Genomic DNA, 27,085 nt, shown 5'->3' on the forward strand with positions numbered 1-27,085 from the left:
AAGCGTACTAAATAGTATTTACTTCTAACACTTCTACACGGAATTAATCTTCTTTTGGAGAAGAATAAAAAAAATATTATACTAAGCACAACCTTTATATTTACCCGAATATTAAATGTTTTTTTAAATAGATATGCAACATCCACGTTCATATAGTTACATTACGTCTTAACCGTCGTATTTTAAATTCGGTGACACATTTAAAATGACAAATTTTATAATTCAATTTTAATTTTATTTTATTATTTTGAATATATATTTTTTTTATTGTACTAAATGTGGAACAAACCTCTACGGTTTACAATTCAAAGGGTATTTTATTAGACTTAGTTTGTATTTCCTCGCCGCTACACTGCCGACAATAACGTCGTAGTTTCACTTTAACCGATTCGCTTCTATTCCCTTTTGACTACTGGGACATGCCTTTTGTGAAAAAATCCACATGGTAAAAATAAAAATGGTATTTCGTTAGCTGTCTGGTTTACGTAGATCGATTGCAGAACCATTTCCATTTTATTTGACATTTTTATTTACAAGGCTTAAGGCGAGATTTGTGATATACCATAAAATATAATGTGCTCTACTCAAGATAACATTACATATCATTTTGAAATGTATGAGAATTACCTCTTTTTATTAAAACTTAGAAAACTCCTTAATTCAAAAATCAATTATTATTTTAGGTCGACTATAAGCCAAACTAACGAAATTACGGTAACATTCAAAATTGGCAAACTGGCCGTAAAGGGACCCTCGCACTTACAATTAATCTTCAGGGCAGCTGGAACCGCTGGCTGCTGCTTTAAATATTTCACCAAAATCTTTATTAATATATTTCCATAATTTTCTATAAATAAAAAAAATATTATTATTAAAAAAACATTTCTTTCTTAAAACAGTTGAATCGAGATGAAATTTGATATACAAATGTATATTTGAGGCCAGTCGTGGTCAATAATGATTTGAAGAAATATTTGAAATTTATATTTCCATTTCTTCGCTCTGGTGTCGAGGCAAAGCGCAGCGTTTAGTCCCGCCACTCAACACGCAATGCCTCCAGAATTCAGAGGAAAGTGGGGAACGGAGTGTCTTAACACTAGGTTGCCTCTGTCTACCCTGCTGTGTGAAGAGCGAGTTTTAAATTTAATTTTTAAAATGTGTATTCTCCGAAAAATAAATGATGTTAATTAAATCATCTCCAATTTAATTCCCCGGTAGTCCTAGGAATAATTATAATATATTCAAAGCTCCAGTGGGACCACCATCTGTCTTCTCTTGCGGGGGTAGATTTAGTATCATTGCTTATCGACGTATTTATGCGAGAATTTACATATTACTGTTAATTCATATTTCTGCTTTAGGTACCCAGATGAGTGCTTAATTTTATTTCACAACAAATAATATTCTTTTTAATCAAATAATATTCTTATGATTAGAAATATTTATCTATATCGTTCAACTATTAACAAATAATATATTTTTTTGCAAAATTTAGAATGTTTTCAACGTTATTTCTGTCTTTTTTTATATACTTATCTAGAAAAATAAAATAGAAAAATATCATGGGATTATAGATATTTGTTTACGATTGTCTACGATACAAAAAGGTTACAGCCATTTTACAGCTCGCATAAAAGTAAGATAATAATGAAAGAACCTCAATATATCGTTGAAGGCTTTCAGAGGACCATTGTGTGTAGGTTAATAAGCAGTTTATGTCCATATATAGCTACTTTAACGATAAACTTAAAAATGTCTTAAAAAAGAACATATATTTTTCGACTATGTTATTTTGTAAAAGTAAATTTGATAAAATTTGTTAATTTCGGCTATATTTTTGTTTATTATTATCGATTATTTCAGCAAGTGCTATTTCATCATCGATGCAATTGTCTATTTTATTAGCTTCTAAAATATCTATTACATTTAAAATATGTTTTATATACAGGGTGTCCCAGGAGCCAACGATAAAACGAAACCAGGTGATAGACCAAGTCGTGACAGTTATGAGAAAAATATAAAAAAAAATCTTTGTCATGTATTTTTCATATTATATTGATTTTAAAAAATATCGCAAAAACCGACACCCTGTGATGGTTTTTCACGTCCCTGGACTACAAATATTACTCTTTCTTCATTTTTTTTTCTGTAATGTAATTATGAGTAACCCTTCTGTGAATTACAGTTTAAGATTAAAACATACCTGCATCAGTTTTCAATAAAATGTGGTGTTTTTGCCAAACATTAAATTCAAAATATTTACTACACCCAACTTTAACCGACTGTACTATAAAAAAAATGTACTACACTGTTTTTGCAAGTAACTTTAAAAGTTGGCGCATTTAATCTGGATTCCGAAATGGTACGACACTTGCTGGATTACTTCCTTGTTGAAGAGAGAAAAATCGAAATACACGATAATCGGGATGACGTTCAGCTTTTTGGTATCTTTTCCGATACATTCTAGCTGCAGCATTTGCGTTACATAACCATTCTCCATGAATGAAATGCATATTGGCAATGTGTCAAAGACCGAGTATATCGCCTGCGAGACCCCGGACTCGAGCACTGTCCTTATAAGTCCTGGGTCATCCCCTAAGTCGGATAAGCGTTGCCTGGGCTAAGTGTTTAGTTTAGGGAGGTGACTGGTGTGGTCTGTGATCGCAGGATACCGTCCAAACTCTTATCCGTCTTATAGAGATCGTGATCGATGCCTTCAGACTCGTGCATGACGGATCCAAGGTACCTGAACTTTTCCAACTTAGGGGATGACCCAGGACTTATAAGGACAGTGCTCGAGTCCGGGGTCTCGCAGGCGATATACTCGGTCTTTGACACATTGCCAATATGCATTTCATTCATGGAGAATGGTTATGTAACGCAAATGCTGCAGCTAGAATGTATCGGAAAAGATACCAAAAAGCTGAACGTCATCCCGATTATCGTGTATTTCGATTTTTCTCTCTTCAACAAGGAAGTAATCCAGCAAGTGTCGTACCATTTCGGAATCCAGATTAAATGCGCCAACTTTTAAAGTTACTTGCAAAAACAGTGTAGTACATTTTTTTTATAGTACAGTCGGTTAAAGTTGGGTGTAGTAAATGTTTTGAATTTAATGTTTGGCAAAAACACCACATTTTATTGAAAACTGATGCAGGTATGTTTTAATCTTAAACTGTAATTCACAGAAGGGTTACTCATAATTACATTACAGAAAAAAAAATGAAGAAAGAGTAATATTTGTAGTCCAGGGACGTGAAAAACCATCACAGGGTGTCGGTTTTTGCGATATTTTTAAAATCAATATAATATGAAAAATACATGACAAAGATTTTTTTTTATATTTTTCTCATAACTGTCACGACTTGGTCTATCACCTGGTTTCGTTTTATCGTTGGCTCCTGGGACACCCTGTATATTACCTAATACCTAAATTGAGAATATTTAATAAAATGTAGGCTATTAATAATGGCTCATTCAAAGAATGTTATATAGGGTAGTATTGAACAAAGGATGTATGACAATAAAGCAATCATTTCCTCCTTTATTTCTATTTAATGAGAGATCCTATGGGATCACAACGTCCGGAAACAATGATATTCGATATGGCCGATATACTATAATAAATTATGAGGATAAACGTGAAAGTTTGTTTGCGTGATGGTATATTTATTTGGAAACCTACAAAAATTGCTGAACTGATTATGATAAAATCTGGCACATAATTAATATGGACCCAAATTGAATATTGTAGTAGATTGTATTTTTATACTTTTTATACGTTGTGTATGCATCCATAAATATTAATAAATAACAATTTTAATTTATACAAGATTTGAATTTGCTTAAGTTATCAAATATCCATATCATTGTGCAATGGTAAAACTTCAGAATTTGCCATTTAGGTTGAGATTCCATTGAATCGGGAAAATGTTAGATAAAACAAACCGTGGCGGCCTAAAGTTCCGCAATTTACTACTCAACCATGAGCATGAAGTGTTTCTACTTTGTGACATGGTGAATCTTAAATCTATATCAGCCAAAGAACTTGGAGGACCTCGTGGCGCAAGGGTGTAACTGTAATGCAACGGTTTTGGGTTCGATCCCCACTCGAGAGAATGGATTTATTTCTCTCTGGCACCAAGGCAAAAAAAACTTGATATTGAGTGCCGCCACTTTACACGCAATGCTTCGAAAAATTCGACGGAAACTGGGGAACGGAACGTCTTAACACTAGATTCCCTCCCTTAATTTGACAATCAAAGTAAAATATATTCATAACTAAATTTTCGTCGATTTTTCCTGAACTTTCGTATATTCAGTAATCGAAATTAAACAGTAAAATAAATCCTGCAAGAGCTGGAAGGTAGCCAAGCCTTGGGGACGTAGGCTATTAACCCTTTTCATTTAACACAGGTCTCAAGTAAAGCGGCTTAACTTTATTAATATGAGCTCGTATATGAGACTACTTAGGAATAGTTAATGATGAAGATGTAATAATATTTTTTAATAATATTAATAATTGATGTAATAATATTTTCTATACTTTATCACACCAGAAGATTACATTAAGCAGTAAAACGTACATAACTTTAGGTGAAGGTAGTGGAATCGAATACAAATTAAGAAAATGTTGACTAAAATATGTTCATTTTATTTTTATTAGTCTGGTTAAAAATCTAAATATTCTGTTTAATACTAAATTTAAAGAGAAAAGGATGAAAATTATCACCGATATTTAAAAAGTTATTATATAACTCATAAACGTTTTATTTATTTCCATTCTCATTTGCAGACATTGGAATGCAATAATGTTCGACGAGCCAAGTCCAACAACTCCCACGAACTGGACCACAGAGTACAGCGATGTTCCCAACTTTTACATCACTTATTTCGATGAGAGCAACAATCAATATTATAATGGAACTCCTAATGCGACCGAGGTAAAATTATTTGCTATATTGAAATGCGTTTAACATAGAAACGAGATTTATGTAACTTTTAATTTATATGATTGTCCTTATCAAAGTAAAAAAATATACATTAATATTATTTTAGAGGCCGTCGTGGCGCAGCGGCACAAGGGTGTGACTGTAATGCGACGGTTGTGGATTCGATCCCCACTCGAGGAAGTGAAATATTTATTTACGTTTATATTTTCATTTCTTCGCTCCGGTGTCGAGGCAAAGCGCGGTGTTGAGTTCTGCCCCTCAACACGCAATGCCTCCAGAATTCGGCAGAAAGTGGGGAACGGAGTGTCTTAACACTAGGTTCCCTCTGCCTACTCTGCTGTGTGCGGAATACAGCGTGAAACTGTTTTTAATATTATTTTACATGTGCTGGATATTAGTACTTATTTCAAATGCTACATTAATACCACATTTAAATAATTTACTTAAATTATATTTGTTAAGATGAGACTTCTATTAAAAAAAAAGATATTGAGACTCGTCGTGAGGCACAAGTGTGTACTAAAAACTCTACGGTAGTGGGTTCGATTGCCGCTCCTACAAATTAATAATTCATTAATATTTTCATTTCTACACTTTCGTAGCAAGGCAGAGCGCGGCGTTGAATTCCACCAGTCTAGACGCAATGTCTCGAGATTTTAGCGTAAAGGTGTTATAGATTTTATTTATATAATTTAAATTAAGTATTTATTTGAAGTAAACATTACTTTTTAGTTTTAAAGTTTTGTAAGTATATTTATATATTTTTTTTACTTCTAAATTATTTCTTTATGTAGCAGTATCAGTCTTTCATCCTGCCGTGGTGGCGTCAGATTCTCTGGACGGTGTTATTTGCGGGTATGGTGGTGGTGGCGACGGTGGGCAACGTCGTCGTCGTGTGGATTGTGCTAGCGAATAAACGAATGAGAAGTGTCACTAATTACTTTTTAGGTAAGACAAATATTTTACTTTTCATACTACTGTCGACTTTTAAATCTACTTACGACTAAACTGATAGTTACAAACAAATTTCAAAATTGAGTTGCGGAGTTCAACACCGCGTTTTTTACCTATAAGTAAATAAGTGATGTGTGGAATAATTTTGTTATTTCATAACAGAGACTAATTTATATTCTTAGAATACAACACAACTTATTTTAACCTAATAAAAATATATTTATACAAGATCTCACAGGAACGTTTATTTCTTAAACACTTTTTTTTCTGGCATTTGAAATAATAATATGATCAATGTATGTATCTTCAACTATCATATAAAATTTAATATAAAATTTTCTATGTCCCACAGGAATCTTTGCATGTTCTAAGGCGACCAATGCACAAAACTCATGCAGTTTTATTTTCATAATTTTTAAAATTATTTTCCACATTTTATCTTTGAAAAATTTAATTAAATAAAATATTGCAAAGTTATCAATTTGCCGTTATCAAATACACATTACACATGTAAATAATCCAAAGCAATTTTTTCAACACAATTATTATTATTAAACTCAATTTTATTTAATTTTTATTTTCGGAATATAAAAAAGCATTTCGAAAGCTTACTGTGGCAGTATCGCATCAAAGCTTTGAAATTGAACTAGTTTGCGGCAGGGCTTTTTTGTAGAAAAGTTTCGAGATAAATCAAGGCCATAAAAAAAGGAAATTTCTCACTCTATTTTTAGTTACGCGCTATTTTTTACGTGTAAAATTAAAATAATATAATACTCAACATAAAAGTAATAACAAGTAGTACAATTTTACGGCATCTTTGAAGAATAAAAGGGATCGATCAAGGCTTGTAAATATTGCTTGTGATTGTTCAAAATGTTGTTACAAATTGCCAAACAATATTCGTTCAGACAAATGAATATAAATGAAAGGCTTTCTGGAAATTAACGACCACTTTTCTCGAGCTTTCACTAATTACTGGGGGCGCTCTCGTCAAAGGTTAAAAACTCACCGTTCATCAATTATAATTTGACGATCCCATTGTCCGTGACGGCCAGTCCTCAACCTACCCAATGGTTTGATGATTCCCTTTCCCCTAAACTATATTGAATAGAAAGTTTGCAACAACTAACAACTATCTAAGTATTTTGCAAAGTGTATTAGACGGTATAAACTCAATTTTGTGTTGCAAAGGAACTAAACTTTATAGTGAACCCTAAGTGTGAAATATGGTGTTGAAAATAGATACTCTTAATGTATTTAGTTAAATCTTAATATATCAAATTAATATAAATTTTATGCTAATTTTGATTCAGTAAGTGTTTTAATAGTGTTATTCTGCTTTGTGATCCTTTCCTAAATTTTAAATGTTATTTTTTCGTTCTCGCTGTTGCACGTAGATATTTTCACCATTTTCTTTTAAGAAGAAGCTGGCACTTTTATTAAATCCGTCAAGACTTTTTATATGATCCTGGAGAGTACATCTCATATGTAGCGGCTTTTCTCAAAATATCGATCTTAATCAAAAAAACCGATTAAGAATACAATGGATATCATTTTTTGTCCACTTGGTAATTGGGTCGCTTTTGCGGTAATAAAAAAAAATACAGCAAATGCGGTGAATAAAAAAAAATACAGCAAATACAGCAGCCCTATCTGCTTAGATACTTGTTGGATTAATAATGATAACAATTAACATATGTAACAAACATATATATTTAATATTCTGTAATTCTGTTTTAATTTCAACAGTTAACCTCTCAGTGGCTGACGCGATGGTGTCAACCCTCAACGTGACGTTCAATTTCACGTACATGCTGTACTCGGACTGGCCCTTCGGCCATTTCTACTGCAAATTCTGTCAGTTCATCGCCGTTCTGAGCATATCTGCGTCTGTCTTCACGTTAATGGCTATAAGTATAGACAGGTAAGTTATTCTTGTTAGATATTTAAACATTATTTTATTAATATGTAAGGCGCTTATTTCTACAAAGGTTAAATTTTATCTTATTTTGGGCGACTTCTAAGTTTAAAAATGAAGCTTTTCGATATTTTCCGCCTAGCAGGGGGAATTTAGTGTTAAGACGCTACCACTTTCCTTTGAGTGATAAAACTCAAAGCCGCGTTTTGTCTTGCTAACAAAGTAAGAAAAAGAAAATATTAAATAGTTTATTACCCCGAGTGGGAATTGAACCCTCAATCGTCGCATTTATACTTAGACTATGTCGCTGTGCTATATATCATATCGTGTACGTATTATATATTTTTTACTAAATATTTTATAAAATGTTTCCCACGTATGATTTTTAGTGATATCACACGTTATTGTGGTTTTATTTGTTTCAAGTGTGTTCCACGTGTGGTTGTTCTCTTTGAAGGAATATTTAATTAATAGAATGTCTGGGTCTAGAACAAATGTGTATTTTTAAATGAAATCTGTGTTTTAATATAATATGTTTTAATATTTTTATTTATTTAAATTTACTCATATCCAAAAATATAATTTCTTTATACCTAATACTTATTAAATTACAGTAAGTGTATCTCGCACACAGCATAGTAGTCAGAGGGAACCTAGTGTTAAGACACTCTGTTCCCCACTTTCTGCCGAATTCTGGAGGCATTGCGTGTTGAGTGGCAGAACTCAACACCGCGCTTTGCGTCGACACCAGATCGAAAAAAATGGATATATAAACGTAAATAAATATTTCACTTCCTCGAGTGGGAATCGAACCCACAACCGTCGCGTTACAGTCACACCCTTGTCACGATGGCCTCAATTTTATCGTAATAAAATAAGCCGAAAATAAAGCCATTTCGAATATACAGGAAGGCCAGCTGATGACGACATCAAAGGAAACCGCAATTTTCTCACACTTTATACAGCCAACATGTAATCGGCGTATTCATTGTTTTTATTTGTATTAATATGAACACATGTTTGTATAACAATATTCTTTTAATCGTATGGAATAAAAATGTTCGATATACGAAAATTCGCACTTATCTTATTCGATTGCTCTCGGAGAATGTACTCACTCGTATAAAGCTAAAACTATTTTATACAAATATATCTATATGTATAGTATAGAAGAGTAATATGTATAGGTATTTGGTTCCTCATTTTATCATGTGTGTGTTATAAAATAAAGTGCATAAAAATATATTTTAGATTTTTTACCCTATAATAAATAGAAATTTAAAGTCTAGATAACTAGCAAAATGTAGCTTTACCTTTATAATCAAGCACAAAACGCAATTTCTAGGTCACTTCAACAAATGTTATTCAACGTTAACTTCTTTCTTCTGATGAACTGATTTTTAAACTTTAAAATTTATTTAATAAATATTTGAATTGAAACTGTTTTTTCTTATATAATAATTAAATATTAAATAAAATGGCTTCACACTGTATCACACAGCATGGTTAGTAGAGGAAATCTAGTGTTACGGCACTCCGTTTCCTATTTTCCGCCGAATTCTAGAGGCATTGTGTATTGAGTGACGCAACTCAACGATGTATTGACGTTTTTATTATTACTATTAGGGATATACTTTCCTTCAACACGGTAACTTTATACTATTAATAAAATAATATATTTATACACATAAAAGCATTACAAAGTCCCGAAAACGTTCGAATTATTAAATATAATTACGACAAACGATCAAGCTTTTTGCTCCATCAAATGTAATTATTTACGAAGTTGAATGTAAAGCTTAATGTGCTTGAAAATCATCATAAAATCAATTTGCTTCATTTAATTATAATCATCATCAGCTCGTTTCGTGAAGAGTGGCGTATTTGTATGTCACAAACTTTATACTGTATGTGGCACATTTCATTAAATGCCTAGGGAGTTGGTGACGAAAATATAAACGGCCATGTTTTAAAAATTATCTTTTTCTTTGTTTATATTAGATACAGTGCTTAATTTGGAATTTGTAACTTTTTATCCTTTTTTCTAACGTTAATAATTCTACCCAAAGAAGTTTTAATCATAAAAAGTAATAGGATAATTAAAAGGTAAATAAAGCTATATATTCAAATTTAATATGCCTTTTCAACAGTTTGACTCGAATAATAAAACATACCTACATGCATCCTTATTTTATGTAACACACCAATAAAATCTATAACAAGTTTTACGTTTGGAGATAAAACGTAATTTAGTACGAAGTATTGCTTAAATTCAATTTCAATAGGTTCAATATTAAATTCTCAAAATAAATCCACTCACTGTTCGAAGAATTTTAACGACGAACGCTATGGAACTCAATGCGCTTAATGTCATTAGACATGTACCTACTATTACTATCTAAAGAACTTCGAAGTGTTCGGAAAGCTTAAATTACTTACATTTTCCATTATTTTGGATGGAAGTTTTGGCTAGTTACATCGCTGTGAAGTTATTTTAATAATTTAACTTAAGTTTCTGGAAAATATTTTGTAATAATAAGAGATTTACCGTTAAAACATAGTGATTGTTTGTTTGTTATATTTTATTTTAATAAATGTAGGCTATGAATTTTACTTTTTTTTAATAGATTTTTGCTTTAGAAATTTTCCCCCTACTTCTACGTAAATTATATTATGAATTTCATTTTTGTTATAGATACGTTGCCATAATGAGTCCACTCAGGCCAAGACTGGGTAAAAGGGCGACTTTGGGAATAGCCGCGGCTATTTGGGCGGGCAGCTCCATTATCAGCAGTCCCAACGTCATTTACTTTACTACAGACACTGATTTCTTACCAGATGGATCGACTAGGTAAGGTTATTATTAATATTATGAAGTTCTATTGACATTATATAATAAAATTTATGCTTATTAATAAAGTAAAAATAATAATCATAGCAGTGACTGATCGCAATGCTTGTGGGTTGGAATCGCTTTTGCGGGAAAAAATATATATTTTGAATTAGCTGTTGCCCGGTAAGACAAAGCACGGCGTTGGTTTTCGCTATATGCCAATGGAATGTCTCTAAACGAATCTACGACTTTCTTCAAGCCTATAAATAAAATTAAATTTATTTTATGTTTACTTTGGTGAACATCAATCAATTCCCAATCCCGACATAATATTGTCGTTTGTGATTTATTATTTGTTTTAATAATTAGTTTATGTTATACTGAAATGTAAATAGCTTTAGGTTAGAAGACAACCGGTAAACAACCGGAAATTGCTAAATAAGACGTGAATACAAATTCTATTAAAACAATAAGACTTGTACTTGACAATTTAGATAAATAAAATATTTAATACTAGCGGCCCGCCCGCAGCTTCGCCTGCGTGAACTACGTTATTTTCTGCCTCCATGAGTACCTACGTCGTATAAGTGATTTCCATGCAAAATTTGAGACTCCTAGCATTTGTAGTAACGAAGTTTCATACAAACTTTCAACTCCAAAAACAACCCCTTAAAAGTCGAATATTGCAAATTCCCGTCTTAGCGAGCACCTACGTCCTATAAATAACCTCCGTGCAAAATTTGAAACTTCTAGCTCTGGTAATTTTTGAGATTTCGTGATGAGTGAGTGACCTTTCGATTTTATATATATAAATATTCGCTTACTATTATTTAATATTGTATTTCGTTTCATGAAGTAATAAAGACTGTGTGCTATTTTTTATTTATTTTGAAAACATATGAGCCGCCTTACAAGCTCGCTCATCGCCCCAGGAAACTTTCCTTTCAGAACTGTTGAAGTGGAAACTGTAGGGAAATATTTACTTCTCTGCGAGATATTTTTTATTAATCTCTTTTGAAAATGGATAAATTGTTCTTATTTCGCCACGTTTTGTTTTTTTACTTACGAGGCCGAGAAAATGAAAATAATTTATTTACTCTGGTGGAAATCAAACTCACAACCACCGTGTTATTCGCTGTATTAAATTTCTTTATCTTACTTCCTTCTTATTTACGAAAAAAAAATTGATTAAAAAATTTAAAACAGAACATACTGAAGAAAAGTTTTATTTAATAGTAATATTTTTGTTAATAGGCGTGTGTGCTTCGCCGAATGGCCTGACGGCATCACAACCAAGTCTCAACTAGAATATATGTAAGTATAAATAACATACATGTATGTAATTTTTTTAGAAAAAGCTTAATAATTTGATCGTAGCAGGATTTGAACCTGCACCTCTTGGAAACCACGTAAAATACAAATTTTCAAAGTGAACCCTAAACTAACAAGTCATTTATTATTTAAACTATTTATACTTTTTCTTATAAAAACTTATTATGCACAGGTACAACGTAGCGTTCATGGTGCTAACATATTTTCTGCCAATCATATCTATGACGTATACATACGCTAAAGTAGGCGTAGAGTTGTGGGGATCTAAATCTATTGGCGAATGCACTCAACGACAACTCGACAATGTGAAGAGCAAACGACGAGTAAGTATAATTCTTATGTACATATATACATAGCCAATGGCGCGGTTGGATCGCATCTGTAGCGTGATGGTCACGGGTTCATTAGTCTACAAAAATAAGTTATATTTAAGAAATATTAACAAAATGAAAATCTATAATGCTAGGAAGATAAAGTTATTTGATATAATAAAACCAAAAGTTGTTATTTATCTAAAAATGGTATTAAGTGAATAATATACGGTTTCAGAATTATTTTTTTCTCATATAGAATTTACAATTAAATATATATGTAATAACGTAAGTGCACATATAAATATTTGAAAAGAAAATTTTAAAATAAATAAAATGTCCATTTGCAATCTACTTATTGTTGTGATCAATAAGCATTCAATAGTGTTCATACTGCATAAAGCTTTTCCACTTTGTATTCCTTTGTTTCTCAACTTCTTTTAAAGAAATGATGAAATTTGAATAAGTTCTTTTTTCTTTTAGTTCTAAATAGCAAAATTGTACTATTTTTAGGAAATTTATGTATATTGTCATAAATTATATGTATCGGACTAAATATATCAATTATTACAAGTTTCCAAATATACTTGAATGAATATTTATATATTAGACTTTATAATTTTTCAACGAAATTTCGTCACGTAATGTACAATATCCATTTATATTTACAAAATGGAGAATGAAGTCACTCAGGGTTTTTGTTAAGTAAAATATATTATATAGACAACCTTATATAATATATTTTACTTAACAAAAACCCTTGAAATTTTTTACACTTTCAATCTAAATTAACTTTGAGATGAACCGTCTACATCTTACGTTAAACTATGCAGACATCCTGAACTCCCTTCGGATCATTAAATTGGCAATGAACAACATTTACTTATTTTCATAATAAAGATCCTTAGATACGTTAATCTCTTTATTGCTTACGCCTAATTAAAACCTCAAGGGTAATTTGCCCCAAAAGTACGTTTATTTATTTTTTTAGAAGTCCATGTTCTCCATGTTTTTGTATAATGAGCAGGAAAAGTTCAGTGATAAATCCTGAAGTAACATATTATGCGCGGACATTTCTCCTTACATTATTACCGCACTCGAATTTCCAAAGGTTGACTTTTTTGTTGCATTTAATTAATTATAATAATAAATGTTTTTTATCATGTGACATTTATTAATAACTAGCGACCCTATTGCGGCTTCGCCCGCTTTCACTACTGGATTATTCATATAATGTATGTTTGCAAATCACTTAAGATAATGTGAAAATTAATTAAACCCTAATGCAACCCGCATTTTCGTAGTTTCAATAAGGATTTTCCAATTGTTTTACACAGCAAGGATTTTTTAGTAGGTACCGTAATTTTATATCTGTGATACTAATCTTTTCAAGTACTTATTAAAATATATTTAAAATACTATTTTTATATAGTTAAATGACATTAAATAATACATTCAACTCGAATTATCCAATACGTGCAAACGCATCTAAATCTTCGTTGTTATAAAGGCAGGCGGGTTTTTTTTTTTCGAGCTTGTGGTTAATGCTGAAGAGGGTATTCTGTCCCTGATGAAAAGCAAGCACTACGTGGCTGCCTGTGAAAATTAAATAGAACGCATCGGCCGGGAATTGAACCCGGGCTGCCTGCGTGGTAGGCGAGCATTCTACCACTGAACCACCGATGCGTGTAAGGCAGGCGGGCGCGGCGGAGGCGTCGCGAGGCGCGTTTCGCAGCAAGGATTATTTGATATTGTAACAACTTCTAAAGTACTTATTAAAATGAAAAACAGAAAAGACAGTTTTGATCTACATTAAATGGCCAACGTAACTAATATACTTATTTATATGCTGAGAGTAAGGGATAAGTGAAACTTGACTCGATACAGTTGATGTGTGAACGGCGTGATGTGTCAATAATTAAATGCGTTTTTCTCTAAAACTATTCGCAATTTCGAAATAGTTTAAATAGCAAATTTTATCTTCGTTTAACGTTGAAATTTAATAAAGTATTTTAAAGGATAAGGATTAATACCATTATGGAGAAATATCCCTCACAATAAAAAATATATTGAAATTATTATTTTTAGACATAAATATGATCACTACACGTTATCCTTAAAAGATAAAAATATGCTCTCGCGGACTTTTTTGTAGATCTTATTGAGAGGAACAATACTCCAGTACATTTTTTTCATGTAGTACTTACCATTAAAGCAGCGCATGCGCGAAAGTGTCTCAGCGGGTAGGACTTTATTCATATTTTTCGTATTTATGTTAATTTACATAAGAATGTACAAATAATAAACTATATATAAACCTTCCCTGAGAAATACTCGACCTAATGGTGAAAACCGCATCCAAATCCGTTGGGTGGTTTAGAAGAAGAAGAGTTAGAAAGTTCAGACAGACACAAAAAGCGTCTTTGTTTTATAAGATATAGGATAATAAGTTGTAACTCACAAATTCCTTTGCGTCGACTATAAAATGTCAGATCTTATTTTTTCTATTTCTCTACGCATTTTGAAAAACCCTCTCTTTCTTAGTGCTCCCCAAATTTAAAATTTCTTCATTTCTAGTTTCGGCTGTGTGTTGTCTTTAAAGCTAAAAAGCTACAATAGATAAAGCGAATATACAATAGATTTTCTTATTTTCTATTCATTTTTTTTCTATATCCACATCAAAATAGAAGCAGCAAAATTATTACCAACTATAAACTTAAAGAATCTGAAGCTCTTTATCCCCTTGCGAATGAATAGATTACTTTAGACAAAGCATCGGATAAAATACAAAAATATATACGAGTATTACGATGCATTTCATATAGTTGTATAAATATTATTATTATAACTTAGTTTTATGAAACTAGGTAAATAATATAAAGATATTTTTTACCTTTAAAAACATCAAAAGAATATTACTATTATTCTAAGTCTCCGTTGTACGCGGTTTATTTTAGTACAGATTTTCTCATAACACCGCTCATTTCTCTCAAATTGCCTAAAATACGGAAATTATGTAAAAATATAATATTAATTTTAGAACAAAGAAAATTCTCGACGTAAATTATCCCTAAGGCCATTTAATAATCCGTATTGGTCCAAGTTGGACGTAATAAGTTTATGAAATATATAGGTGAGGGATTTGAACCCACATCACGAAACTGACAATGAATATTTAACAGCTAATCTTCTCCATAAAACGTTCAAAGTTGTAAAGCTATAGGAATCCTTTGAGGTGACCGTTCCAACTAGTCAGTAAAAGTGTTGTTTTTTATTTCTTCTTTCATCTCTAATAAATATTTAATAGATTAATTATATATTTTAAACATATTTAAGATATTATTTCAGACTCAGAAAAGAAAAAACTTTTATAGAAAATGGGTAAAAAGATGACGTTTTCCGAGACATGCGGGTTCAAATTCCGCTACGTCAAAATTTTTATACGTTTTCTTAAAAAGTTGATTAATTACAGGTTACTCAATCCTCTTACGGAAAAGTCACTTCTCCCACTATTTTTCTGTACTTTAGAAACATTAACAGTTTCTTTAGGTTAGTCTATCTATATCGAAATAAAATTAAAATTTTAAACGTGGACTTAAAATTTATAACTATAGAGATCAATAATATATTATATGTATAAATAAAATTTATATCGAACTTTTTAATTAACTATATATTTATTCGAAATAGGTTGTGAAAATGATGATAGTGGTAGTGGTTATATTCGCGGTGTGCTGGCTGCCGTTCCACGTGTACTTCGTCATCACGTCGTACTACCCGGACGTGGTCAACTATCCTTATATACAGGAGATATATTTGGCTATATACTGGCTTGCCATGAGCAATTCCATGTACAATCCCATTATATACTGCTGGATGAATTCTAAGTAAGTATTAGGTTTATTCCATTTTACCCATTCGAGGAAGTGAAATATTTATTTACGTTTATATTTCTAATTTTTCGCTTTGGTGTCGAGGCGCGGCGTTGAGTTCTGCCGCTCAACACGCTATGCCTCCAGAATTCGGCAGTAAGTGGGTAACGGAGTGTCTTAACACTAGGTTCCCTCTGCCTACCCTTCTGTGTGCGGGATACTGCGTGAAGCTGAATTTATACCGTAAATTATATTAGCTTTATTACAATATAAACTAGTTTTGTGTTATATGTGTTGTTATTAATGCTGTAAAATCTAAACAAAGACTTATTGTTTCATCATATCAAACAAACATAGGAAAATAGCGCAGTAAACGCTATTTTTCTAAAATTGCGGCAATTTCATAAAGTAAATTTCCGCTTTTCTATTTCATACACATTTTTTAGATTTCGCCGTGGATTTAAACAATTCTTTTGGTGTTGTGGAGCTATTGGGGGTGGTCTCAGTAGGCATCGTGGTTTCGGGCCTGACAGACTGGACAGATCTATGCGATCATTCTCCCCAAGCAGGAAAAATGGCACCAGTAAGTTTTTAGCTATTTTATTGTTATCTTTATTATTTATCTCATGTTTAGCACATTGATTAATATTTAGTTTTAATTTATATGAAACAGCAGTATTTAGCTTTTTATTGCATTATAAATTTAGTAACCTTAATATATATTTTTATTAATATTTCATTTAATTATTGCAAACCTTATAAAATAGATAATAAACAATATAAGTATTTCGCTTATCTCCCATTTGTGTATTCATTATTTTACCAATAGTGAAAGTTCAGGGGAACTTAAAAAATATATATATATCGATGTTTGCAAATTGTTTGCTTTTAATAGTTAAGCTTCGTTCAGAAATCTATGTTATATTTTAAGATCATACACGAGAGCCATTTTTTGCGTAGGTTTATTCAAGACCACAATCAAAACGACAAAAATGAACAAAAACCCACCCGGCTCTCCTCATTTACTTCATAAAATAGACAAGTAGGAGATGCGCGGCCAATCCTCACTTGGTAATTTCTGGCTTTTAGTATCAAAGCAAGTCTATCTTGTTACAGATTGAGTTCAAAATTTACATTTCTGTAGTTAGGCCCTTTAACTTTGCTCGTTTGATGAAAAAATGGTTTGCTTCACGACGGGCGTTCTTCCGTTTATGTAGCGCTTCGCTTAGCTTATCCTTGAGTAAAGTAGTTTCGGAAATCTCTTAATTTGTTGTTTGTAGGTAAATTTTGTAAGTTTTCCTTTCTTATGTATTTGTTTACTAGGAATCTGATACACTGTAAGTCGATTATAACTTAAACTTACAAAATAGATCTATTCCGTAGATATTTCTGTGTTTACACAATTAGGTGGATATCAGTAATTAATATAGTGACTTCCCCCACAGGTACTATCAGGATATCACTTCACAGCACGTACAACAACCCGTTGGGGGGAGGCAGTGCCTGACGGCGGGCGGGCGGGGGCGCGGGGGTCGCGGGGGGCGACGACGAGCGCACGTGGATATGACGCGGACGGGCCCGCCCCGCGCTCACGCCGCACGATTTGTACGGCTGAAAATTGATTATATATTTTTTTGTATGTGTTTGTGTTTGTGATACTAAATATTGGAAATGATTGTATACGATTTCTTTGAATTTTTTATGCAAGATTACAAAATAAAATATTTCTCTTTTCTGCTATACTATAACATTGAAAATAATAACGGAAAGATGAATTATGAAAATTTGACAGTATATAATAAAGAAAATTGTTAAGTACTCTAAGTGTAATTTATGCAATATATAATAGAAGAAAACAAACGTAATTGATTTTTCTACACTTGAGAAGCCGAAGTGACATTTGATATATGAATTGCTTATAGCTAGTAGCTTACGTTACACCTCTTTGTATATAATTAAGATAATATCTAAAGTCCTAAAGATTTTTGTACAGAAAATTGCTTGAATCAATTAATAATAACTAACATAATTATTATGATATATAAGCAAATATACAATAAATGGAATCTTTAAGTCAGTTATAGCTTAGGTCTGCTTCAGATTCCTACAAGATGAGAAAATTCCTTAGGAACTTAGTCCACAGAATTGTTTATTACGAGATAATAAACCTACTGATGATGAAAGGAATGACATTTTTATCATATTTTTATATAGAGTACTTGGTAAAATAATATGCCTAAAATTATATTATATATTTGAAAAAATAAACTAATATTAGTAATAAAATATTTGTAAATAATAGTTAAATGACCATATTTAGTCGTAATATATAATATTATTATATATTTCGTTTCTGTGTTTTCATAAATAAATTTATGGAAATAATATTATATGTAAATAGTTAAGCCGCTTTAATAAAATTAAACCAATTGTATGGTTATTATGCCGTATTAATTTTAATTGAAAGGACCAAGAGGCCAAGCTTTAGGTTGTGGGTTCGATATCCAAAATAAACATATAATAAATATTTAAACTATTTGATTTGAGTGTATCAATGTACGTATCATATTAATACTAGAACACACTAATGTCTCGTATATATGTATGTAAAATACGTAGAAATGGCGAAGCTATTTAAAAAATTATAAGTTTTATTAATATAAAACTAAATGTATTAGAATATAATATTACTTTATTTACATGTGTAAGAAATGTTAAGTAAGTACTAACTGGTTATGAATAAATGTAAAAATAAATGTGTAGTTTTCAACGAAAAATTTGTTACTTATAGTCCAGGAGATGATCGTTTACTTAATTTATATTTTCAATTTTTTAAATAAAAAAGATGTCAGAAACAATGATAAATTTAAACATTTATAAAAGTCATATCTGTCATAAAATTATAGCCGAACACTATATAAAGATATTCTAATAGAATTTTTATTATAAATTCCAACATAAACTACAATGTATAGATAGATCCAGCGGAATCTGCATAAATGAGACCAAATAGATATTTTAGTACTTAATAAAATAGCATTTGCATTGAAATTTTTCATAACTCTGGAATTGCAAAAGTATTATCGAGCCATATTAAACCAGCTTTGAGAATTTGAGAGAATTTATCGTTAAGTTTCGAGACGAATTCAAAAATAGCAAAATCATTAATACAGGCTATCATGCAGTAATGTAAACATCATGGTTTTGCAAGTTGCACTCAGGAAAATGATTATATTTAAATTATTTTCGGCGTTAATTTCCGACTCTTTACACTATTCGAACATTTTGAAGGGCCGGTCAAACTTTCAATAAGCTTTGCAAAAATCGTCTCCTTATCTAAAATTATGTAAATACGAGTATATCTACTATGTGTAAGTAGACAAGGGGAGAGCGGCGCTTCTTTATCATTTTGTACATACTTTTGTTATATGTTAAATATTAAAATATTTAATGTCATTGTAAATTCCATGATACTATGAAATAAACGAAAAAAACCTATATTTCTTTTATTTTTTTTATTGTTTTTGTCCTCATTGTTTCTTTAAAGTTTTAAAATATTAATGTCTTTTTGATAATAGATTTTGATATTATTATTTTATATTAAAATAGCCTTATGGAATTGTGACAATTGCGCATATTCAAAATTTTATAATAATAAAATTAATGGATTCCCATTTTTATAAATGTACTAAATTTTAAATATTTTCATGATACACTTTCTTTAGCTTTACTTAGTATCTGAGTATCAATCAATCAATCAATGTAAGAAAATCTATTTAGTACAAACGCCATTCCCTACTTCTTCGATTTTCTTGAAAAATGGACGAGTCCAGTTCTAATGACCTTTTTGTTAAATAAACCACCAGCATGACTCGTGTTTTTAACTTTTGAATTATTATTTATCTATTTTCTCAGCCATCGATGCTTAGCATTCTATAATGGGGAAAGTTTGTAGCTTAAAGTAAGACTTGAGATTTATCGTTAATTTTCGTTTTTTAGTTTAAACGAAAACAAAATAAAGTGTAACGCTTTCGAATAGAGTACAGTAAGTCGATAGTGATCAATTATTTCTTTAGTGAATTCTAGAATTTATAATAATACTAGTGCTCCGCTCGCGGCTTCGCCCGTTTTTGAGCGTAATTCACTGCATAATATTTTTTTTACTAATATGGAATTACTGTAATGTTATATTATATTATATAGTTTGTTCGCAGATATCTAAATATTGAAGTTGAGATAAGCTCGTTATTTCTAAAATATTTTACTAATAGAGCTATTGAATAATCAGTATTGGTATCATCCCCATAGAAAAAACTCTTTAAAAGCTTTTTCTATTCATAACTAAATATGTATCTAGCTCTCTCGAAATCTGTTTATTATGAGAGTGTACTAGCGAAAATATAGTTAAGTGCTCTAGGTGAACCAATTATGTCGTTGTATTGAGAAAATTAGAAAGTCTCTAATAATTGTTTTTTTTATGTATTTTTATTATTGTAAGTCGTCGCGCAGCGGCACTAGCGTAATATTTTCATTTCTTTTCTCTGGTGTCGAGGCATAGCGCGTCGCGGCGTTGAGTTCCGCAACTAAACACGCGATGCCTTAAAAGTCGGCAAAAATGGTCCTCCTGCCTTTCCTTTGTCTATCCTTTTTTAAATCTTTTTTTTCATTTATTCCCACTCAGTTTTCGAACTCACAACCGCTTCGATTACAGTCCATTATGCCACCACGGCTTTTCCGCTTATCTACAGGAATTACGGAGATACGACAGTACAAGATTAAACAAACATACATAAGTTCCATAATATATTAGCACAGTTTAGTATAAACATAAATAAGGTAAGCAACGTTTGAGTACGAAACCGAATTGTAATTTACATAATTCACCCTCGTCGTGTGACTCAGCCCCTATGCTATTTTTAAACATAATATTCGTATTGTAATCTTCATAATCCTCATATTTTTCATGATATTTTCGATATTTCCCTTCCTTTAAGTTATTATTTTAAGCAGTGTAATCGGTTTGTACTCTAGAATTTATATGAACTTTACTTTGTGTACTAAATTCGCTGTTTATTTGATAAACAAATGCCGGTTACACAATGAATTTGTACTAAAATGTACATTTCGTATAAATTCATTAGATTGGAATATGCATGTTTTCAGATGCAACATCTTAATGCACTATCACAGGTGACATAAATACTACCATCAATATTATATTTTCAAACAGGAACATGCTTGCTTAGTCTAATATTAATAAGTAGCTTATTTTTTCCAGCATAGTCGGATACAGAGAGAACCTAATAAAGTTAAAATATATACTCTGTGGAATTATTTTTATTAAAGTAGAAAACTTTAATAAAAATAATTCCTGGAGTGGAAATCAAACCTACAAACATCGTGTTAGCTAGACCCTGTTCCAATACGTTATAATATAACTATATTTAGTATAAAATAAAAATATTTATCTGTACTACATTATATTTATAATAGAGTACAAAAATACATACATGGCTAACTTCATTTCCGCACATCTGTCACGTTAACACGCTGCTTCAGCCGTGCACAAAACGTGCATAGTGTTTTTTTTAATAAGTACTATTGGACTAATTACATTAGTCCAACCCGTCAAGTAAAAGCGAGACCATCCTACAAACTTTCTGAAACTTTGCGGTTTAATTTAACTGCTTTTCGAGTTAAATCTGAGACTTCCTAATGAAAAACGAAATATCAAAATATTTTATACCCCAGCATGTCTTTTGCTAATTAAATATAAAATTTTATGGTAATCAGATATTAAACTGTAACTAAGCATCCTTATTAATGATTAAACTAAATTAAACTCTCATTTTCTAATGGAAAATACCTTTCACCATTTTATATTAAGTCCTTCCTCCAATAACAAATTGTGTTTTGTCGTACTGGTCACATTAATCTTGGACAACTTCTTGCAAAGGCAAAAATTCAACTCCGTTGGGGCAGCCCAAGCCGCCTTCAAAGATTTTATTGATTCCCGTCCGAATGGTTTTTTTAGTAAAGAGATCAATGAACTACGCATGAGATGGCGAAAGTGCTTGACATAACAATTATTAAATAAATATATTATATTAAAAAATATTCGACTTATTCTTCCTCCCATACCAAACGCCAATCTATACTAATATAATAAAACGGAAGAGTTTGTTTGTTTGTTAGTTTGTTTGTTTGTTTGTTTGAACGCTAAGATCTCTGGATCTACTGGTCCGATTTACTATGTTTTTGTTTTGTATGAAAACTGCATTCTTCAGAAGTGCTATAGGCTATATAACATTACATTACACATATGTACTAATAAATTAAAATACTTTCTAATTTGACATGCAATTTATTCTGCCATGTTAATAACAACCGTCGTCGCTACGCGACCACGATCCGCGTTACCGCGTCATTTTGAAATTCATCCTTATGAAAATAAATATAATAGTCACTTTTAGCATTTCATCTAGATTGAAATTATATTTCTATAGAAATTATATTCTTATATTTCAAGCAGGCGTAGCCGCGTCCGGGTCCGCTAGTTTCTTATATAAGGACCTCAATATTGGATTAGGTTTATAATTATATTCATATTTATTTAAAGACGGGTGCGTTTCTATTTTGACTCTCTGAGTATAAAACTAAAAGCTTTTAAAAGCTTTATATTCACATAGCTAAATAACTGAACGGAGCATTGTAAAAATATTTGCATCGTTGAACGTTATGGTATCGCTGTTTTTATTGCAAAAAAGGTAGGATATTCCTTTTAAATGATGTAATTTTAAATTTCTTGTAAATATTTTATAGGATAAGTAACGTTAAATATTTCGCTTCGATGGAAAAGAAGAGTTTTTGGACAATGAATGAAATTGTGGAATATCAACAAAGAAAATACAATATATTAAATCAGTTTCACGATGTATCCCGCACACAACAGGTTGGGCAAAGGTGGAATTTATAAGACACTCCGTTCCCCACTTTCCGCCGAATTCTGAAGGTATTGCGTGTTGAATGGCAGAGCTCAACGCCGCGTCTTGACGTCAGAGCAAAGAAATGGAAATATAAACGTAAATAAATATTTCACTTCCTCGAGTGAGAATCGAACCCACAACCAATCGCATTTACACTTAGTGCCTCTCCACTACATTATAGAAATGTAAAAATCTTTAGTATACAATATATCATATATCAGTAAACAGGATGTTAGAAGTAGAAAAACAGTAAGGAGCAGGCGTTGACCGGATCTTACGAGAACAATTTATCACAATCTGTTAAACCCCCCATCGATGTATCAAGATGAAATTTCATATCAATATAGGTTCCGAATTTAAACATTTGATGTTTTTTTATGTCATAAATCATAAGTCACCCGGGGGATGTTCCGGGGGATGCCGGGGGATAGCTAAACATGTCGGCGAGAGGGCATCAGCTTGAGCTGTATAAATTACGAACGGGTCGGGTTTCTATTTCAAATTATTTTCTGTGAGGTATTCTACTAATACAGTTTTCATGTGAGGTTCCAAGAAATATGTGAAGGTATGTGGATTTTTTGGTAAAGTAAATGTATATGAAATGTTTGACTCGCTACTTTTTGCTTGGTGGCGTTATGAATGTTATTTCCTTCATGTAACAGCTCGACAGGTCTGGAATTGCTAGTTACTTTTTTGACTTTGAAACGATCGTTGCTGTCGAGGTGGATGGACGGGTCGCGTATGTGAAAAACTTTGTAGATCAGCGGTTTAAAAAGCGGTTTAAAAATACAAATATTTTTTTTTTAGATTTACGCTGTATCCCGCACATTTCAGGATAGAAGGGAACAAAGGGAACCTAGTGTTAAGATAGCAGGGTAGTTGCATATAGCAGGGTAGGCAGAGTAAGAGTGTTGACACTCCATTCTCTACTTTCTGCTGAGTTTTTCTCGAGGCGTTGAGTGACGGAACTCAACATCGCGCTTTTGCCTTGGTACCATGCCAAGAAATGTAGCCACACGCTCATATAACAAAATTGCGAAAAGCAAAAAAGTCCCGCTGAGTTTTTTCATATCTGAGGCATTTAACTTTAGTTAACTGGTGAAAAATTTGAAATATTTTACAAAAAATGAAGTTTGTAACTTTTTATGGTGTACAAAACTATTTGACTTTGGCTATACTTTTATAGTCGACTCGCAAAATATAGAGAGAACAGTTTTATGTTATAATATTTTTATAAAAAAAATAATTATTACTTTTCACAAACACGACACCTCACCGGTACGCCGTTTAGTAAAAATTTAATTTTCTATATAACGTCAACGAGTGAAATTGGAAAAGTTTTCGAACTTCGGAGTCGAGCTAATAGAAAAATGTAGGATTTACCACCTTTTAGGGTTGTCAAGATATTATTATTTGAAAACTTAAAACTAAAAAAAAATATTGTAAGCTCGTTTTTTCTTTACTTTTACAAGGAAATATATTAGTTTTTAATTATTTACTACGTAAAAACGTTTGTCAAGCAAATCATTGTGCAATTTTTCTTAATAGATGTGTTAATATTAAGGTTGTTGTGCTGTAGAGTTTGACATTTTTTCTGTTACTACGATAATAACATGACAGAGGGTTGGTGTCTGATCTAGGTGTGATAGTTGCTTGGAATGACAAAATATAGGGGTAGTAGGGTCCCGCCATTCAAACTAAAAGTAGGCAGTTCGTTCAGAACTTAATAATTTAAAAAAAATAATATTACTTTGCTCTGTATAAATGTAGTTAAAGTAAATGTAAAGTGTATAAAGCTATAAACAAATAAATATATTTTTTCACCAATTATAGCATATAAATAATCATCAATGAAAAAAAAAACTACATTATTAACGTTTTTTAAATACCGTTTAAAAACAAAGCTTTCTTCAAATTTAAGCTTGACTGTTTAATTATAATTATTTATAATAACATCTTTAACTTTAGAATTTCATCCCCAACCTTCATTTAAATAAGTACCATTCCAACATTCGGTTCCACTAAGTGTATCTTAGTGAAATTCAATCGGATTGGGCGTCGCCTGATTCAATATTGACCTGTCGGGCGGACTGTTAATACGTTCAGTAATTAGTACCATTTGGGTATTAGTAGAATAGCATTTAAATAGCACAAAGCCAATATGGCCAATATATGATAATATAAGCCAACTGTAAATTAAGTTAATTAATAATTATGTATTAACAATAATACCCCTAATATTAATATATTGTTAGTAAGAGCTCTTAATTACTTTTGCTCTTAATTAACTTAGTTAAATTGGTTGGGACAGTTTTATTAAAAATATTAGAATATTTGCTGATTGGATTTTTTATTGGAATTTGGTAATTAAATTGCTAATTACATTGTTTGTTAGAATTTTGTCCGAGATGTATGTAAGAATTTTATAAATATTATATAGCTTGTCCATACAAAAAATGATGTTTTATACACAATGATTTACAGAAAGAAAAAGCTAGAAATCAATCCAAATAATGGTGACATATTAAAAACACTGCATTATAGCCAAGTACTTAATAAATTACAAAACTTACAGAATAAACAATTTTTCTAAGTAAATACGGGAATACCATCCGAATTTTCAATTAAAATAGGCATTAGATAGATTTGATAGGCGCTATTGATTCCATGCGTAAGCGGTTGCAGAGGCGGGGTGTATTCCCTGCCAATGTTGACTTTGTCACAATTAGCACAACCATTTGCATTTCTGTGTCACACCCCAATGTATACGATTTATTAATCGTGATTTTGTAGTAAATGGAAAATAGTAATTATATTAGTTTGTCTATTTGAATATAGTATTTTTATTGTAAAATAATAATTGTATATTAATTTCGGTAACGCCATTGTTACGAATACCTTTATAGGTTATGAGTTCAATCCCCAATAGGAAATGAAATATATAATGTTTTAATTTCTTCGCTCTGGTAACAAGGCAAAGCGCAGCGCAGTTCAGCTACTCAACACACAATGCTTCTAGATTTCAGCGAAAAATGGGGAACGGAGTACCCTAACACTATGTTTCCAGTTTTCCTCTGTCTATCCTGCTATATGGCATAAAAGGCATAAAAAAATGTATATATACTTACATATGTATATGTAAGAATATACTCGTAGGTTCACATGAAACAAAGTTAATTTAACGTTTAACATAAGTATCTTATTGGGACTCATATATTTTAGTGTTAAATCAACAAATCAAGAGAATTGGTACTAAGAGTTTTACTACACCTGTCGAGGGACTGGAAGAATGCGATGGCCTCGTTCGTAAAGGTTGTTTGTTTCATTAAATATATTGGTATTGCTTTTCTCTAATACAAATAATGCGATATTAATTAAGTTTATTTAGAACAGCTCGATTGTTCTAGATTAAATGGTAATAATTTTCGTTTTACTTCATATCATTACATTACTATACCATTATTAATGTTATTATTTTTTTTTTGAAAATATAAAATCGTTTCAAAAATCAAACCAAAAATGCTACTTTCAAAAAATTCTTATAATGAGTTCCAAGAGGAATTCTAAAATTTGACTTAAGTTTACACCTGTAGTACCATTTACAGCTTCACTTTATAAGGGACACATCCCTTATATTGTAGGGTAGGCAGAGGCAAATTAGCGTTAATTTCCCTACTTTCCACCTAATTTATGAAGCATTGCGTGTTGAGTGGTGGAACTTAACGCCGCGCTTTTTCTCTTGATACTTTTTCTATAACTAAAATCTCAAAACTTGTTTATATTTTTTTCAAACTAGTTATTTGTAGCACCTTTCATGAATAGATGTACATTTCCCCACAAATGAGTTCATTCAGTTATGCACATCCAAATTGAGCCCTGATGGCGTCAGCTGACATAATTATTATAGCTTATATATAGATATACTCG

At 31.3% G+C, this 27,085-nt stretch overlaps 1 protein-coding gene and 1 non-coding gene across 4 annotated transcripts in view; one reads left to right on the top strand and one right to left on the bottom strand.

Annotated features, from left to right (window-relative positions):
- LOC146538364 (tachykinin-like peptides receptor 99D) overlaps positions 1 to 19,672 on the top strand; it is a 66,297-nt gene extending 46,625 nt beyond the window's left edge. The window contains exons 2-11 of one of the 3 annotated variants that reach the window (XM_085186997.1): positions 4,796 to 4,943; positions 5,747 to 5,900; positions 7,656 to 7,830; positions 10,520 to 10,675; positions 11,912 to 11,971; positions 12,162 to 12,312; positions 15,991 to 16,187; positions 16,619 to 16,755; positions 17,133 to 17,243; positions 17,618 to 17,676. In XM_085186997.1, coding sequence (XP_085043123.1) covers positions 4,812 to 4,943; positions 5,747 to 5,900; positions 7,656 to 7,830; positions 10,520 to 10,675; positions 11,912 to 11,971; positions 12,162 to 12,312; positions 15,991 to 16,187; positions 16,619 to 16,755; positions 17,133 to 17,218 — 1,248 coding nt within the window. In that variant the 5' untranslated portion in view covers positions 4,796 to 4,811 and the 3' untranslated portion in view covers positions 17,219 to 17,243; positions 17,618 to 17,676. Of the gene's footprint in view, positions 1 to 4,795; positions 4,944 to 5,746; positions 5,901 to 7,655; positions 7,831 to 10,519; positions 10,676 to 11,911; positions 11,972 to 12,161; positions 12,313 to 15,990; positions 16,188 to 16,618; positions 16,756 to 17,132; positions 17,244 to 17,617 lie in introns of all 3 variants that reach the window. The other 2 variants (XM_085186998.1, XM_085186999.1) reach the window with 2 other exon arrangements.
- TRNAG-ACC (transfer RNA glycine (anticodon ACC)) lies at positions 13,916 to 13,986 on the bottom strand. The gene has a single exon. It is a non-coding gene; the product is annotated as a tRNA-Gly (tRNA).
- Positions 19,673 to 27,085: the final 7,413 nt, after the last annotated feature.

Source organism: Heliconius melpomene, chromosome 6, assembly GCF_056956725.1.
Source record: "Heliconius melpomene rosina isolate 202511_hmr_F chromosome 6, ASM5695672v1, whole genome shotgun sequence".
In the NCBI taxonomy this organism is placed as follows: domain Eukaryota; kingdom Metazoa; phylum Arthropoda; class Insecta; order Lepidoptera; family Nymphalidae; genus Heliconius; species Heliconius melpomene.